The sequence below is a fragment of the Oncorhynchus tshawytscha genome, linkage group LG11 (assembly GCF_018296145.1).
Source record: "Oncorhynchus tshawytscha isolate Ot180627B linkage group LG11, Otsh_v2.0, whole genome shotgun sequence".
In the NCBI taxonomy this organism is placed as follows: Eukaryota; Metazoa; Chordata; class Actinopteri; order Salmoniformes; family Salmonidae; genus Oncorhynchus; species Oncorhynchus tshawytscha.
In genome coordinates, this window is record NC_056439.1 from 11029178 (window position 1) to 11047256 (window position 18079).

The 18079-nt window shown below is 42.3% G+C and overlaps 1 protein-coding gene across 3 annotated transcripts in view; it reads left to right on the forward strand.

The window, feature by feature from the left end:
- Positions 1-18079, forward strand: part of LOC112261424 (catenin alpha-2) — a 700693-nt gene that overhangs the window by 541600 nt on the left and 141014 nt on the right. For all 3 annotated transcript variants that reach the window (XM_042329775.1, XM_042329776.1, XM_042329777.1), the window contains one exon: positions 16597-16749. In XM_042329775.1, the coding sequence (XP_042185709.1) occupies positions 16597-16749 (153 nt within the window). The remainder of the gene's footprint in view (positions 1-16596; positions 16750-18079) is intronic.

The window sequence follows — 18079 nt, forward strand, 5'->3', positions numbered from 1 at the left end:
ATATCATAACCGCCATCGATAAAAGACAGTACTGTGCAGCCGTCTTCATCGACCTGGCCAAAGCTTTCGACACTGTCAATCACCGTATTCTTATCGGCAGACTCAATAGCCTTGGATTTTCTAATGACTGCCTCGCCTAGTTCACCAACTACTTTGCAGACAGAGTTCAGTGTGTCAAATCGGAGGGCATGTTGTCCGGACCTCTGGCAGTCTCTATGGGGGTACCACAGGGTTCAATTCTCGGGCCGACTCTTTTCTCTGTATATATCAATGATGTCGCTCTTGCTACGGGTGATTCCCTGATCCACCTCTACGCAGACGACACCATTCTGTATACTTCTGGCCCTTCCTTGGACACTGTGCTAACTAACCTCCAAACGAGCTTCAATGCCATACAACACTCCTTCCGTGGCCTCCAACTGCTCTTAAATGCTAGTAAAACCAAATTATGCTTTTCAACCATTCGCTGCCCGCACCCGCCTAGAATATGTGGACAACTCTAAATATCTAGGTGTTTGGCTAGACTGTAAACTCTCCTTCCAGACTCATATTAAACATCTCCAATCCAAAATCAAATCTAGAATCGGCTTCCTATTTCGCAACAAAGCCTCCTTCACTCTCACCGCCAAACTTACCCTAGTAAAACTGACTATCCTACTGATCCTCGACTTCGGCGATGTCATCTACAAAATAGCTTCCAACGCTCAACTCAGCAAACTGGATGCAGTCTATCACAGTGACATCCGTTTTGTTACCAAATCACCTTATAACACCCACCACTGTGACCTGTATGCTCTAGTCGGCTGGCCCTCGCTACATATTCGTCGCCAGACCCACTGGCTCCAGGTTGTCTATAAGTCTATGCTAGGTAAAGCTCTGCCTTATCTCAGTTCACTGGTCACGATAACAACACCCACCCGTAGCACACATTCCAGCAGGTATATCTCACTGATCATCCCCAAAACCAACACCTCATTTGGCCGCCTTTCCTTCCAGTTCTCTGCTGCCAGTGACTGGAACGAATTGCAAAAATTGCTGAAGTTGGAGACTTTTATTTCCCTCACCAACTTTAAACATCAACTATCTGAGCAGCTAACCGATCGCTGCAGCTGTGCATAGTCCATCTGTAAATAGCCCACCCAATCTACAGTGCCTTGCGAAAATATTCGGCCCCCTTGAACTTTGCAACCTTTTGCCACATTTGAGGCTTCAAACATAAAGATATAAAACTGTATTTTTTTGAAGAATCAACAACAAGTGGGACACAATCATAAAGTGGAATGACATTTATTGGATATTTCAAACTTTTTTAACAAATCAAAAACTGAAAAATTGGGCGTGCAAAATTATTCAGCCCCCTTAAGTTAATACTTTGAATCGCCACCTTTTGCTGCGATTACAGCTGTAAGTCGCTTGGGGTATGTCTCTATCAGTTTTGCACATCGAGAGACTGAAATTTTTTCCCATTCCCCCTTGCAAAACAGCTCGAGCTCAGTGAGGTTGGATGGAGAGCATTTGTGAACTGCAGTTTTCAGTTCTTTCCACAGATTCTCGATTGGATTCAGGTCTGGACTTTGACTTGGCCATTCTAACACCTGGATATGTTTATTTTTGAACCATTCCATTGTAGATTTTGCTTTATGTTTTGGATCATTGTCTTGTTGGAAGACAAATCTCCGTCCCAGTCTCAGGTCTTTTGCAGACTCCATCAGGTTTTCTTCCAGAATGGTCCTGTATTTGGCTCCATCCATCTTCCCATCAATTTTAACCATCTTCCCTGTCCCTGCTGAAGAAAAGCAGGCCCAAACCATGATGCTGCCACCACCATGTTTGACAGTGGGGATGATGTGTTCAGGGTGATGAGCTGTGTTGCTTTTACGCCAAACATAACGTTTTGCATTGTTGCCAAAAAGTTCAATTTTGGTTTCATCTGACCAGAGCACCTTCTTCCACATGTTTGGTGTGTCTCCCAGGTGGCTTGTGGCAAACTTTAAACGACACTTTTTATGGATATCTTTAAGAAATGGCTTTCTTCTTGCCACTCTTCCATAAAGGCCAGATTTGTGCAATATACGACTGATTGTTGTCCTATGGACAGAGTCTCCCACCTCAGCTGTAGATCTCTGCAGTTCATCCAGAGTGATCATGGGCCTCTTGGCTGCATCTCTGATCAGTCTTCTCCTTGTATGAGCTGAAAGTTTAGAGGGACAGCCAGGTCTTGGTAGATTTGCAGTGGTCTGATACTCCTTCCATTTCAATATTATCGCTTGCACAGTGCTCCTTGGGATGTTTAAAGCTTGGGAAATATTTTTGTATCCAAATCCAGCTTTAAACTTCTTCACAACAGTATCTCGGACCTGCCTGGTGTGTTCCTTGTTCTTCATGATGCTCTCTGCGCTTTTAACGAACCTCTGAGACTATCACAGTGCAGGTGCATTTATACGGAGACTTGATTACACACAGGTGGATTGTATTTATCATCATTAGTCATTTAGGTCAACATTGGATCATTCAGAGATCCTCACTGAACTTCTGGAGAGAGTTTGCTGCACTGAAAGTAAAGGGGCTGAATAATTTTGCATGCCCAATTTTTCAGTTTTTGATTTGTTAAAAAAGTTTGAAATATCCAATAAATGTCGTTCCACTTCATGATTGTGTCCCACTTGTTGTTGATTCTTCACAATACAGTTTTATATCTTTATGTTTGAAGCCTGAAATGTGGCGAAAGGTCGCAAAGTCCAAGGGGGCCGAATACTTTCGCAAGGCACTGTATCTACCTCATCCCATACTGTTTTTATTTTATTTACTTTTCTGCTCTTTTGCACACCAGTATCTCTACTTGCACATCATCATCTGCTCATTTATCACTGCAGTGTTAATCTGCTAAATTGTAACTATTCGCTCCTATGGCCTATTTATTGCCTACCTCCTCATGCCTTTTGCACACACTGTATATAGACTTTCTTTTTTCTACTGTGTCATTGATTTGTTTATTGTGTTATTGGCTTGTTTATTGTTTACTCCATGTGTAACTCTGTGTTGTTGTCTGTGTCACACTGCTTTCCTTTATCTTGTCCAAGTCGCAATTGCAAATGATAACTTGTTCTCAAATAGCCTACCAGGTTAGATAAATAAAGGTGAAAAAAAAACAACAGCTGGTGTGCGATCTCTAAAATTAAGGAAGTCTCGAGGTTCTGCTCACCTGAGTTAGAATACCTCATGATAAACTGTAGACTATACTCTTTACTAAGATTCCCTCTGACCAACCATCAAACAGGCAAAGTGTCAATACAAGACGAAGATTGAATCCTACTATACTGGTTTTGACGCTCGTCGGATGTGGCAGGGCTTGCAAACTATCACAGATTACGAAGGGAAACCCGAGCTGCCCAGTGACACGAACCTACCAGACAAGCTAAATGCCGTCTCCAAGGCAAGCAACACTGAACCGTGCGTGAGAGCACCAGATGTTCCCGACAACTGTGTGATTACACTCTCCGTAGCTGATGTGAGTAAACCCTTTAAACAGGTTAACATTAATAAGGCCACATACGGATTACCAGGACGCCTACTCAGAACATTTTCTGGCCAGATGACAAATGTTTTCACTGACATTTTCAACCTACCCCTGACCCAGTCTGTAATACCTACAGTTGAAGTCGGAAGTTTACATACAATTTAGCCAAATACATTTAAACTCAGTTTTTCACAATTCCTGACATTTAATCCTAGTAAAAATTCCCTGTTTTAGGTCAGTTAGGATCACCACTTTATTTTCAGAATGTGAAATGTCAGAATAATAGTAGAGAGAATGATTTATTTCAGCTTTTTTTTCTTTCATCACATTCCCAGTGATTCAGAAGTTTACATGCACTCAATTAGTATTTGGTAGCATTGCCTTTAATTATTTAACTTGGGTCAAATGTTTTGGGTCGCCTTCCACAAGCTTCCCACAATAAGTTGGGTGAATTTTGGCCCATTCCTCCTGACAGAGCTGGTGTAACTGAGACAGATTTGTAGGCCTCCTCATTCATCTCTAGGAGACAGAATGCGTCTCCTTCCTGAGCGGTATGTTGGCTGCGTGGTCCCATGGTGTTTATACTTGCATACTATTGTTTGTATAGATGAACATGGTACCTTCAGGCGTTTGGAATTTGCTCCCAAGGATGAACCAGACTTGTGAAGGTCTACAATTGTTTTTCTGAGGTATTGGCTGATTTCTTTTGATTTTCCCATGATGTCAAGCAAAGAGGCACTGAGTTTTAAGGTAGGCCTTAGAATACATCCATAGGTACATTTACAATTGACTCAAATTATGTCAATTAGCCTATCAGAAGCTGGGACTGAACATCTACCTCTGAAACTGAATCCTCTGGATCCTGGACTTCCTGACGGACCGCCCCCAGGTGGTGAGGGTAGGCAACAACACACACGCCATGCTGACTGTCAAGACTGTGGCCCATCGGGTGTTCGTGCTTTGTCCCCTCCTGTACTCCCTGTTCACCCACTACTGCGTCGCCGTGCACGACTCTAACACCATCATTAAGTTTGCCGACGACACGACAGTGGTAGGCCTGATGACTGACGATAATGAGACAACCTGTATGGAGGAGGTCAGAGACCTGGCAGTGTGGTGCCAGGACATCAATCTCTCCCTGAACATCAGTAAGACAAAGGAGCTGAATGTGGACTACAGAAAAGGGCAGAGCACGGGTCGAGAGGGTCTATCATGGTCCAAACACACAAACACAGTTGCGAAGACAGCACAACAATACTCATTATTTGTATTCGTTATTCAGTGTGTATTTATTCCTTGTGTGACTATTTCGATGTTTTATGAAATGTTTTATCTCATCTTTAACTCTGCATTGTTGGAAAAGACCCCTAAGTCAGCATTTCATTGTTAGTCTACACCTGTTGTCTACAAAGCATGTAACAAATCAAATTTGATTTGCTAGATCTGAGGCCATACGTGGTTATTCACCGTCACACAAGGAGGCCCACACTATTAGCCAGATAATTCTGTGCAATGTTTAGACAGGCCCACTGGGCTAAAGATGAACCAGCCCATCTGGCATATGCCCGAAATGCCCTATGGCCAGTCCCTTTCTGTGACTAGCAATAATGCCACGGTACTGCCGGTAGCTGCTTTAAGGCCAGAGGGATCAAACAAAGTGAGAGACAATATGGGCGAAAGAGAACAAAAGAGAGGGTTGGAGAGAGAAGCTGAATCTGAAACTGTAAAAATAGCGTCCCAGCTGTTCCAAAAGTTGATTAATAGCCCCAATTGGGGAAAGAGAAGGGGCTGATTGTGCGCCGAGCTAATATCCTCAAATGTCTCGGCTCGATGAAATTACTATTCCTCTGATAGCCAGCTACCGCCACAGGCTGCGTCCCCATTTACAGCCTATTCCCTAAATAGTGCCCTAAGTTTGACCAGGGCCCATAGGGCTCTGGTCAGAAGTAGTGCGTTACTAATGGACAGGGGTTGCCTAGAGACGTGCCATGTGTTCCTGGCCTTGTCCTCCTGTTTGTTATGAATTCCTGTTGTCAAGTGACTTCTTCACCGGGGCTCGCTCCCAATCTTGACTGACGGCTGATCGCAGGGCCTCCCCCCGTGGCGGCAGCGCAACAAATGCTACAGTACCCGTTCATTATAATGGTTATTCATTCTGCTGTTTGTTTATAGTGCAGGGAAATTGGAATCAGAGGAACAGCTGTTTCGTATTGTGACAGATGGCTCGTTGATTAGCCATACGAGAAATGCAAAATCACTGTGGTCTATAAACGAAAGCTTGTGTGTCCTTTCCTTCTATACGTTCTGCGGTAGATCAATGTATGTGTTGATCTTTGAATGCTGTCGGCTGGTAGCAAGCACAAACTTAGTATTTAGGTTGGTATCAGTAATTCTGTTAGTGTTTCACTTCCGACAGATAACAATGGGCACAAAAAGACGAATCAAGTCGATAATATAGGATCGCTGTTTAACTTACAAATGCTTCCGTAGTGGCAAGTCACAGTATCTAGCTGGCTGACATTGACCCCCACACTGCAGTCAGCGTGACAGGTATGGTGTCAAACGGTCAGTCGTTAACGCTGTCAGCAGTCGTTTTGCCCTCCACTGACTCTCCCCCCGGCTACTCGCTTGGGCTCCATCGCTGCCTGAGTAATCCTGTGGCATTGCTTCTACGGGCGGCGTTCTTGTGGCCTCACCACGGGGACCCGGGCCTGCCACCAAAAAGGACTGATAAGAAAGGGAAGGAGGAGGGAGGCTGATAGACAAGCCCACGACACCCTTAAAGGCCCAATACAGATTTTTTATATAAATATCAAATCATTTCTGGGTACAGTTAAGTACACTACATCACCAAAAGTATGTGGACTCCCCTTCAAATGAGTGGATTAAGCTATTTCAGCCAAACCCGTTGCTGACAGGTGTTTAAAATCGAGCACACCACCATGCAATCTTCATAGACAAACATTGGCAGTAGAAAGGCCTAGTGACAGTCGAAAAGCTTAGTGACTTTCAATGTGCCATGACAACAGGATGCCACTTTTCCATCAAGTGAGTTTGTCAAATGTCTGCCACGGTCAACCCTAAGTGCTGTTAATGTGAAGTGGAAATGTCTAGGAACAACAACGGCTCAGCCGTGAAGTGGTAGGCCACACAAGCTCACAGAACTGAGTGCTGAAGCGTGTAGCGTGTAAAAATTGTCTGGCCGCGGTTGCAACACTCACTACCAAATTCTGAACTGCCTCTGGAAGCAACCTTAGCACAATCACTGTTCATCGTGACCTTCATAAAATGGGTTTCCATTGCCGAGCAGCAATGGAAACCCATTGCAGGTAGGCTGCTGACAAGCCTAAGATCAACATGCACAATGCCAAGCGTCGGCTGGAGTGGTGTAAAGCTCACCGCCATTGGACTCTGGAGCAGTAGAAACGTGTTCTCTGGAGTGATGAATCACTCTTCACCATCTGGCAGTCCGACGGACGAATCTGTTTTTAAGCTGCATAGAGCCCTGACCTCAACTCAATTGAACACCTTTGGGAGGAATTAGAACGCTGACTGCGAACTAGGCCTAATCGCACAACATCAGTGCCCGACCTCACTAATGCTCTTGTGGCAGAATGGAAGCAAAGTGCCCGCAGCAATGCTCCAACATCTAGTGGAAAGCTTTCCCAAAAGAGTTGCGGCAGTAGCAAAGGGGGGACCAACTCCATATTAGTGCCCATGATTTTGGAATGCGATGTTCGACGAGCTGGTGTCCACATACTTCTGGTCATGTAGTGTACCTTACTGTTATAGATTTCCATTAAGATTGGCAAAAAAAAAAAGTATTTTATCAAAACAAATGGACTGTCTATGAGTGGTCTGAGTGGGGAGGGGAAAACGGAAAATTAGCTGAGAGGCAGAGAGGTTTAGAAGTCTCCTTGTATTGGTCTGTTATCCAGTTTACCACACCCATGCAAACCTGCTGTGTAGATTGTATTATTTTCTACTAGCAACTCTTAGGAAATAACACTGATCACATTTTTTTCACACTTTCACAGTGTTTGTTTCATCCGCTGGTGTACAATAGTGGTGATGCAAAACACAGAGAAACTACATTTTGATTGCACTGGTCCTTGAATGTCATCACTCATTATGGACTGCTGGAAAAACCCATCTCCAGCCATCATCTACTGTCCTGTACCTTGCTGGTCCACACGCTGTATGTATTATCAGCCGTGCTGCACCTATCTAGTCTACATCAGCTGCGCACAAGCCATTAACTGATAGGGTGTTATTACCCATTCTGCATACATGTTTGGGTGAATGGAACTATTCAGGCACAGTGTAGCTGCTATAGTAACTAGCCAGCGGGTGTAATTTACCATAAAACACATTTCTAGAAAGACTGCAGAGGCAGACACAGTTTAACCAAGGCTTTCCAGTGTCCTCTTTTGGGTGGTTATCCTCAAAGCCCACTCTTATTGGGCTGTTCTTCTCTATTCTATTCGTACGACTTATTTGCCACTTGTCTGACAAGGAGCTAAAATGACTGTGTATGCTGATGATTGCGCACTCTGCAAATCAGCAGCATACAGCACAGTGAGCTCACTGAGACTCATAGCAAGGAGTTACAGTCAGTGTCAGAGTGGGGTAATGAACGGTCTTAAGTACATCTAAAAACCCCAAAAGGAATGTATTTGGTTCAAAGCATCTTCGACCTACAGGAAACCTCAACTGGAGATGGGGGTGACATTTGAACAAGTTAAACTCCCGGGGGTAACGTTTTATGGTCCGTTATCGAATCAAATGTTATTGGTCACATACAGGTGTTTAGTAGATGTTATTGCGAGTGTAGCGAAATGCTTGCGCTTCACAAGGGAGACGGGGGAGCGGGGGAATACGACTCCAGACCACCCCAACGATTTTTTTGCCCTTTCACAATTGGATTCTCTATTTTCTTCCTTATAATTTGCATATTTGTTTTTAGCTTTTTGATGCACTTTATTTCTCTTGTCGCAAACGAACGGGGAACAGGGGTAGGGTTTTGAGGTGGGGGCGGGTAAAGTAAATCATTGCCGGTGTAAAAATCTGCAATCCTCGTGCCGATCTGTTACATAACGCTGGTGAGTCAAACATTCTGCATCGTATCGAAGAGACACACTCTTTCTCACACACAGACACACTCTCTCTCTCTCTCACACACACACACAGGGGATCTTTGCGACAGTTCTCACCATCAGACATCTGTTTTGTTGTGTCAGAGCAGGTGTCTAATTCACAAAAAAAAACACAGTTTCTCTCCACCATTAAAAAAGCTCATTTGTAAAGCAAACGCTCATCTCCATCTTTGAAGATCACACGGCCCTCTGCTTATCGGCAAACAGCCAAACGGATATTAATCTCTCCCGGGTTTGTTGGTTAACTAAATATGCCGTTCAAATTATTTCACAGCATTCCTTTCAATGCTTTTATCCAGCTTTAGAATTAGGTGTGAATCGCAGTGGGTTCACCTGGGCTCCTAACTCGATGTGTGGATGACAAGATAGAGGAGAGGTAGAGGATTAGACAGAGAGGGAGGGGAAGAGAGGAGGGGGAGAAAACAGGTATTTCATAATCCATCAAACGTTTTGGTCGACGCTCAAAGCAATTTGAGCTAAAGCACTCATTCGCTCTTTTTGGTGTTTCCAATTTTCCACTCGCTGTTTTCCTAGTCCGAGCAGGAGAAATCAGAGGCGCACTCCACTCGTTTTTTCTTTCCAATTTACCAGCAAGATTACATGACTCTAGCTCAGATTCCATCTACTACACAATAGACATCACAGTATTCAAGGGAAGGCAGACTGAAGTCACTGCAATTGTGTTTTATCAGTGTCACCCATTTCATATGATGATATGACATCAGGACATAGGTCGAAGGTGGCTGATGGACAAATAACCTTTTCACGATACTGAACCGAGTCCGAGATACCATAGTTGATGCTGAAAAATAAAATTGATCCGAGCCAGCACAGTACGGTTCAGTTCAGTTTGGCACGATAGTGTGATAGAGTCAGTGTAGTCCAATCTCTATGGTGATACCATACACAATATGCACAATGTATGATACCACGCATGATATAGTACTTGAGTTATCCAAATGTACAGTACAATGATAAAGATATACAGAACACAGTCATTTTGGCCATCACACTAGTACAGTAGAAATAGTACCAGAGTAGTAGAGTAGTAGTACAGTTGTATTGCCTGCTCCAAATAACGTAGGAGGAAGAGAGGTCGTCAAATACAGAAGGAGGGTTGGATTGAAATAAGAGTGCAGAGAGAGAGAGACATTCAGTCATTTTGGTTATTAAAATGCATCTATTGTAACTTTGGTAATTTATACTTGAATAACTTTAGAAAATATATGAACATATGGTATTCATTTTTTTACATCTGTATCCATGTTGTCTATGATTTTCTAGTGGATAAACGCTATGGTTCAAGAGAAAACAGCTTAATAATGAGATAAACATCTAATCAACGACACCATTATTATCAATGAACTCTGCAACTTTTCCAACGATTGACTTTTTCACAACCGCCACCAGTTTGGTGCCAATACATTAACAACAAAGACATATTTACCTAGTGAAATATCTTCAAGTGGAAACCCTTACATTAAAACACCAATGCTGTTCACTACGTTGATGGTTTCTGTTTAGAATCATGTTTTACAGCTTTGTCATTCTATGTTTTGTATTTTACTTTATTATTTTATGTATTTTACATGTGATAAGGCCACACACAGGGCCAGAGGTAATTACAGACACCTGTGATAATCTGAAGTACCCAACAAGGCCACTAGTTGTCTTGTGATGAGCCTACATAGATCAAGAGAGTGCCGATGGACGTGCGAGAGAGCGGGAGAGAGAGAGAGAGAGATGGCTGAAAGATTTAAGTGGGAGTCCTGTGGGGTTCAGGCATTGCAATGCTGATGGTGCAGAGAGGAGAGGAGAGAAAGAGGAGGAAAATTACTCTACTGTATCATCCTTCTTTCAGTCTCAGTCTAACACCTCAAATTCACTTTGAGGGATTTCTCAATACTATTTAATTTAACATTTACTATTGAACATGAATATTATAACATCAAGTGGCGGTTTCCTGGACACAGATTCAGTCTAATCCTGATTTTTTTTTAAATTGATTTTCTCAATTTTCAGTCCAGGGTTAGTCTCATTCTGTGTCCGGGACACCGCCCCTATGGATACAGATATAAATGGCGGAGTATGTTTATTCCAACATGATATATATGTTGTAGTGTGTATATACAGATAAATGATGAGATATATTCAATCAGACTCAAGACTATAGCACACTGAAAATGGGAAAAGTCCTAAAAAAAAAATCAAAAACTCTCATTAAAGGCTATTAACGAGGAGGCTAGAGTTCATTAAAAGTCATAGATGAGATTATTAGCACAGGGGGAGATAGATCATTAACGAGGAGCGCGCTCCCGTCTCTCTCCAAATGTCATGCACAGGTACCCCGCAACCCAAATGAACATGGCACATTGATTACATTACAAAGGAAGTCTCTTTCCTAACACTCTTTTCTAATGTTATTTGTCAAATGCGCCAAATACAACACGTGTAGACCTTCCAGTGAAATGCTTACTTACGAGCCCTTAACCAACAATGCAGTTTCAACAAAATACCTAAAAACAGTGAGAGATAAGAATAACAAATAATTCAAGAGCACCAGTACATAGCACTAGCGGGGCTATATACAGGGGCTACCGGTACAGAGTCATTGTGCGGGGGCACCGGTGTCAGATAATTGAGGTACATGTAGGTAGAGTGATTAAAGTGACTATGCTGCATAGATAATAACAGAGAGTAGCAGCAGCGTGGAAGACGGGGGGCAATGCAAATAGTCTGGGTAGCCATTTGATTAGATGTTCCGGATTATTATGGCTTGGGGGGGTAGAAGCTGTTTAGAAGCGTCTTGGACCTAGACTTGGCGCTCCGGTACTGCTTGCCGTGCGGTAGTAGAGAGAACAGTCTATGACTGGGGTGGCTGGAGTCTTTGACAATTCGTCACACACACACTCGCTCGCTCGCTCACTCACTCACACACTCACAAGTATGCAGCTCTGGGTGTTAGACCGTATGCTGTAGGGTACAGTGTAGCAAAACGTATTGCAACATGAAACCAGATCTGATCTTCTCATGGGACACTAAAACCCTCCATAGGCCGAAGGCCACTGATGTTTGATTTTGTACATTTAAAAAAATCTGGCCCCAAAAAATCCTTCTCCTTCCATGACTTTTCCTAATTGTTAGTGTTACACTGCTCATTTACACTGCTCATTTGTCACAAAAAAATTGAAATCGCAAACAGAAAAGTCTTTTTGAGTCTTTTTTTTTTACCTGTTTTTTGACACCTACTCCTTAATCAGGCAAGAAAATTTGCTGTAGGACGTTGGCACTGAGCCAGCCGCTAATGTGTCTCTATCTCCTCACCGAATGAATGACAAATGGATGAACAGGAGATAATTGTGCACCTTACTTCACAATTGAATTTCAATTAGGCCTAACTGAATGATAAGGAGGGTGAAGCGGTTGATTTGATTTAGAAAGACAATAGTGTCATGAGTTTGTGGTATGCCTATTTATCAGCAGCAAATCATTTGACCGTGCACCTTGGGGGTTGATAAAAGAGAATTGTATGTTTTTCTTTGTAAAAAAGCTGTTATGGGACTGTTTTATTTACTGTAACTATATTACTAATCACATGTATTGTAGGGAAAACGAAAACATACAGTTGGCCTTTAGAATAATGCAAAACATACAGTGCCTTGCAAAAGTATTCATACCCCCTTGGTGTTTTTCCTATTTTGTTGCATTACAATCTGTTATTTAAATTGATTTTTATTTGGATTTAATGTTATGGACATTCACAAAATAGTCCAAATTGTGAAAAATAATACTAAAATACTAATACTAATACTAAAAATAAATACTTCTAAAAAATAAAAACAATTGAAAAATGGTGCATGCATACAGCTGAAGTGGGAAGTTTACATCCACTTAGGTTGTAGTCATTAAAACTCGTTTTTCAACCACTCCACACATGTCTTGTTAACAAACTATAGTTTTGGCAAGTCGGTTAGGACATCTACTTTGTGCGTGACACAAGTCATTTTTCCAACAATTGTATCACAAGTCCAGTGGGTCAGAAGTTTACATACACTAAGATGACTGTGCCTTTAAACAGCTTGGAAAATACATCATTTGAGTCAATTGGTGATGTACCTGTGGATGTATTTCAAGGCCTACCTTCAACTGTATGTATTCACCCCCTTTGCTATGAAGCCCCTAAATAAGATTTGGTGCAACCAATTACCTTCAGAAGTCACATAATTAGTTAAATAAAGTCCACCTGTGTGCAATCTAAGTGTAACATGATCTGTCACATTATCTCAGTATATACAGTTGAAGTCGGAAGTTTACATACACCTTAGCCAAATACATTTAAACTCAGTTTTTCACAATTCCTGACATTTAATCCTAGTAAAAATTCAGGTAGGATCACCACTTTATTTTAAGAATGTGAAATGTCATAATAATAGTAGAGAGAATGATTTATTTCAGCTTTTATTTCATTCATCACATTCCAGATGGGTCAGAAGTTTACATACACTCAATTAGTATTTGGTAGCATTGCCTTTAAATTGTTTAACTTGAGTCAAACGTTTCGGGTAGCCTTCCACAAGCTTCCCACAATAAGTTGGGTGAATTTTGGCCCATTCCTCCTGACAGAGCTGGTGTAACTGAGTCAGGTTTGTAGGCCTCCTTGCTCGCACATGCTTTTTCAGTTCTGCCCACACATTTTCTATAGGATTGATGTCAGGGCTTTGTGATGACCATTCCAATACCTTGACTTTGTTGTCCTTAAGCCATTTTGCCACAACTTTGGAAGTATGCTTGGGGTCATTGTCCATTTGGTAGACCCATTTGCGACCAAGCTTTAACTTCCTGACTGATGTCTTGAGATGTTGCTTCAATATATCCACTAAATTCTCTATCCTCATGATGCTATCTATTTTGTGAAGTGCACCAGTCCCTCCTGCAGCAAAGCACCCCCACAACATGATGCTGCCACCCCTGTGCTTCACAGTTGTTCCTTGACTTGCAAGCCTCCCCCTTTTTCCTCCAAACATAACAATGGTCATTATGGCCAAAAAGTTATATTTTAGTTTCATCAGACAAGAGGACATTTCTCCAAGAAGTATGATCTTTGTCCCCATGTGCAGTTGCAAACCGTAGTCTGGCTTTTTTATGGCGGTTTTGGAGCAGTGACTTCTTCCTAGCTGAGCGGCCATTCAGGTTATGTCAATATAGGACTCCTTTTTACTGTGGATATAGATACTTTTGTACCTGTTTCCTCCAGCATCTTCACAAGGTCCTTTGCTGTTGTTCTGGGATTGATTTGCACTTTTTGCACCAAAGTCAAGACAAATGGTTGGAATGGGCCATAATTGTGCAAGTTATTTCACAATCACATTTGAATTTGGTCTAACTGAATGATAAGGCGGGTAAAGAGGTTGATTTAATTTAGAACAACAATAGTGTCATGATGAGTTTGTGTAATCCATATTAATCGGCATTGGCACTCATGTTAATAATTTGACTGTGCGACATGCGTGTTGATACCATTCTCTTTAATGTTTTACTTTGTAAAAGTAAGCTCTATTACTAATCAAATGCATTGTAAGGGAAATGAAAACATGCTATGTGTTGCAGTGGTCCTTTAGAATAATGCAAAACATGTACTTGACTCTTTCCAACCTTTTAAGCGGAAAACAAACCAGTCAGCCTGCACAGCCGATCCATCGAAACTACACGGAAACTATACCAAAACGAATTTCACAGATAATAAGAGTCGGCCTATAGACAGGATTAAATTGACAATAATCTGATGAGTGACAATATTAGACCTATCAGTTGTCAAATTGTACATGAAGAGATGGGCGCATCTTGAAGTTTATAGATGCAGGGAAAGGAGCATCACTTGATCAAATCCTCCTTCATTGTCACTTGCAGGTAAAACATGTTGATTTCTATATAGTATCAGAAAGAGCACATTCTGCAGTTTCTATTACACTTACCTGTCAAATAACTCTCATAATTCACTTTTTCCAAGAATATCCGTGCCGTCAATGCTTTAATGGCCACACGCGCGGCAGCATTGCTCTGGCTACTAAAGCAAAAACGACTAACATGATAGACTTTAAATTATAACGTTCTATATATTTTTATTGCAATCCATCTTTTACAATTGTTCGTGCAATGGAGCTTTTGTTTAAGAACACAGCAAATCCTTTCACCTGTTCACCTGGCTGGTTATACTTTTATCTTTTTCCTTTCTACTTGGTCAAGAGAAGCTGAAACTGGACTTGATTCATTTCTGTAACTCGATTACTAATGGAATCTACAAGTAAAGTTGATCAAATGGATGACACTGTACTGTATTTATTGTAAGGGAAAGGAAAATAGGCAATAGGCCTATGTTTTCTCTCGGACTTCGTAGAATTACACAAGACACATCCTTGTCTCTATCGAAACAAATAACTGTTGTTGTAAAAAAAAAAAAAAAACATGTATTGATATATTTCAAACAAATATTTCCTCCTGCAATTAATCCTTTTTAATTGTTTATGCACTATTTATCAAGCGTTGGTGCTTAGGTTTGCTGCACCTTGCGAGTTGATGTGCATCTGATGCATATGCTAAAGAGGACGCCCGACAACGTTCTCTAGCGGGTACTTATAGACTGAAAGGCCAAGCGGTTGAACCCAGCACAAGATTTTGGCTATAGCTGAGTTGCTTATGTAGGCCTGTCATGTCCTACAGCTCTTGGCCGGCTTCTAGTATGTCTCCCAAGTGGATCCCTGTTCCCTATGTCGTGCACTACTTTTGAACAGGGTCCATAGGGCTCCGGCCAAAAGTAGTGTACCAAAATATCAATTTTGGAGGCAGACTCCTAGTCTCCCCTCAAAGAACCAGCGTGATGGATTAAACCTCCACAAACCATAATTCATTATTACTGTCCCTCCACTGTGGCTTGGCAGTTAAGATTTTAATTGGTCGGTGGAGGGGCAAGTGTGCGTGTTTCACTGACTGATGTGTGTGTGCGTGCATGCGTGTGAAAGAGCTTGTCTGACTGATGATTATTGCTGGTTAGGAACAAAACGCCCTTGTCAATCATCGGCACCCCCATATCTCCCTCGCTGCCCCTCTAAATCTTTAGTTCTTTAACACCGGGAACATGGTGCAATAATGTTTTCTTTATAGCCTAATTATGAATGATTGCATCAGAAACTAAAGTGAAGTCCCCACAGTAGTTGCTCATTCATTCAAATGGCTTCAGTCTGATAGTCGTGAAATTAAACTTCACAAGACTTGTCAATTGACTCCTTTGAACCGCTACTCCAAAGACATTTGACTGGATGGGAGTGTTTGTGTGTGTGTGTGGGTGTGTGTGTGTGTGTGTGTGTGTTTGCGTGCTTGCTTGCCTCTGTTAGTCTCCAAGGGTCCATATGCTCAACTCCTTCTCTTAGTAAGATAAAGCACCTGTCTACTGTCATTGTACTGACTCTATTCCCACTAGTCTGTTACACTGTCCGATATGAAGAGACTGTGAATACAATCAGTGTCCATTTAGCAGGGAAAAAGTCTGTGTTCCTTGACAGTTTTGCAAAATGATTCCATAAACAAATATATAAGTCGCAAAGTACTGGCCTCGTGAAAGGTCTCATGGGGAAAATGACACCTCGCGGGCAGCCATTTTACTATTTTATGACCTCCTGCTGCTGCTGATCCTCTTTCCATTTCCTCATCTCCCCGCTCTCCCTGTCTCTCTCTCTCTGTCTCTCTCCCCTCGCTCTGTCCCCCCCTCTTCCCCCCCTCTCCCCGCTCTCTCTCGCTCTCTCTCTCTCTCTCTCTCTCTCCGCCCCCGCTCTCAATTCAATAATATGTTTTACTTCATTGGCATGGAAAGTTAAAACACTTAGTAAACACAAAGTCAAACACAATTTGTCTCTGTCCCTCTCTCTCCAGTTGAGGAAGGCGGTGATGGACCACATCTCCGACTCGTTCCTGGAGACCAACGTGCCGCTGCTGGTGCTCATCGAGGCGGCCAAGAGTGGCAACGAGAAGGAGGTCAAGGAGTATGCGCAGGTGTTCCGGGAGCACGCCAACAAGCTGGTCGAGGCAAGTCACAATTTCCCCCTCCCCCCTGGTCCCCCCAGTCTCGTTTCCCCTTGTACTGCAGAGTCGTGATGTGCTTATCTGAGACACCATGTGGCGGTGTAGGAGGTCAATAATGCATTCCCAGGCAGTACAAGAGAGGGCAGGAAAATGTCATGGAAGCTTCCACCTAGCGACTGTAGATCAAAATGAAAAGTTTGTTAGTCAGTCATTTTTGTTTGTCAGTGTTCAAAATGTCACACTCAGAAGATAATTATTTTTGCCTGACTATGCATATATTACCAGTAGAAAGCCTATCTATCATGACATTCAATAAGAGAGCTATAAGCAGACATATGGGGTGCAGTCTTCATATACCTTTTAAAAGGGGTTTTCAAGTTTCATCAACAGATTAAGGATAGATCTGTAGGATATAGCAGAGAAACTGGGTGGCGGAATGAGGGTTCGAACCACTGACTCCAGGAACATATGTGGTCCGGGGTCAGCAGCACTAGCACTAGACCGGCCCCAGGCACAGCTTGATGTAGCCTTGATCTAGTAAGGAACAGACACATTTGTTTGATGTATCATGGTCACACAACACACATAAGTGCTATTACTCACGATTTTCACATAGACACATACATTTCATACACTCTCTATTATGTCTAGATCAAAGAGTATCTGGCTGCCAGACAGCTCATGTGTGCTTCCCAAATGGCAACCTATTCCCTATGTAGTGCACTATATATATATATATATTTAACCCTATGGGACCTGGTCAAAAGCTGTTGACTGTGTAGGGAATAGGGTGCCATTTGGGACGGAACCACTTTCGGACAGCCAGGCAAAGTGCACTCGGTTCTGGTCTGTCTCAAAATAGCCAGTCATCAAAGCTAGGCCAGGATACCCAGTCTTGCGCCATCTGATTGGAGGGCGAAGATCGATTCTGAGTCACGGTTGCCTGGCAAGGTTAAAGTAATTCCGCTGCCTAAAAATAATAAAGCACCCTTTGCTGGCTCTAACAGCTGCCCAATCAATTTGCTGCGTGTTCTTAGTAAACTGAAGGAGAGAATCGGGTTTGACCAAATAAAATGCTATTTTTCAGAGAATAAGTTAACTACTGACTTCCAGCATTCATTTAGATAAGGGCACTCAACTTGTACTGCATTGACTCAGATGACAGATGATTGGTTAAAAGATATGGGTAATAAGATGGTAGTTGGAGCTGTGTAGATAGATTTAACCTGTTGTGTCGAGCAATCCCGTATCCGGGAGCGTAATTATAGCCTCAAGCCCATTACCATAACGCAACGTTAACTAATTCATGAAAATCGCAAATGAAATGAAATAA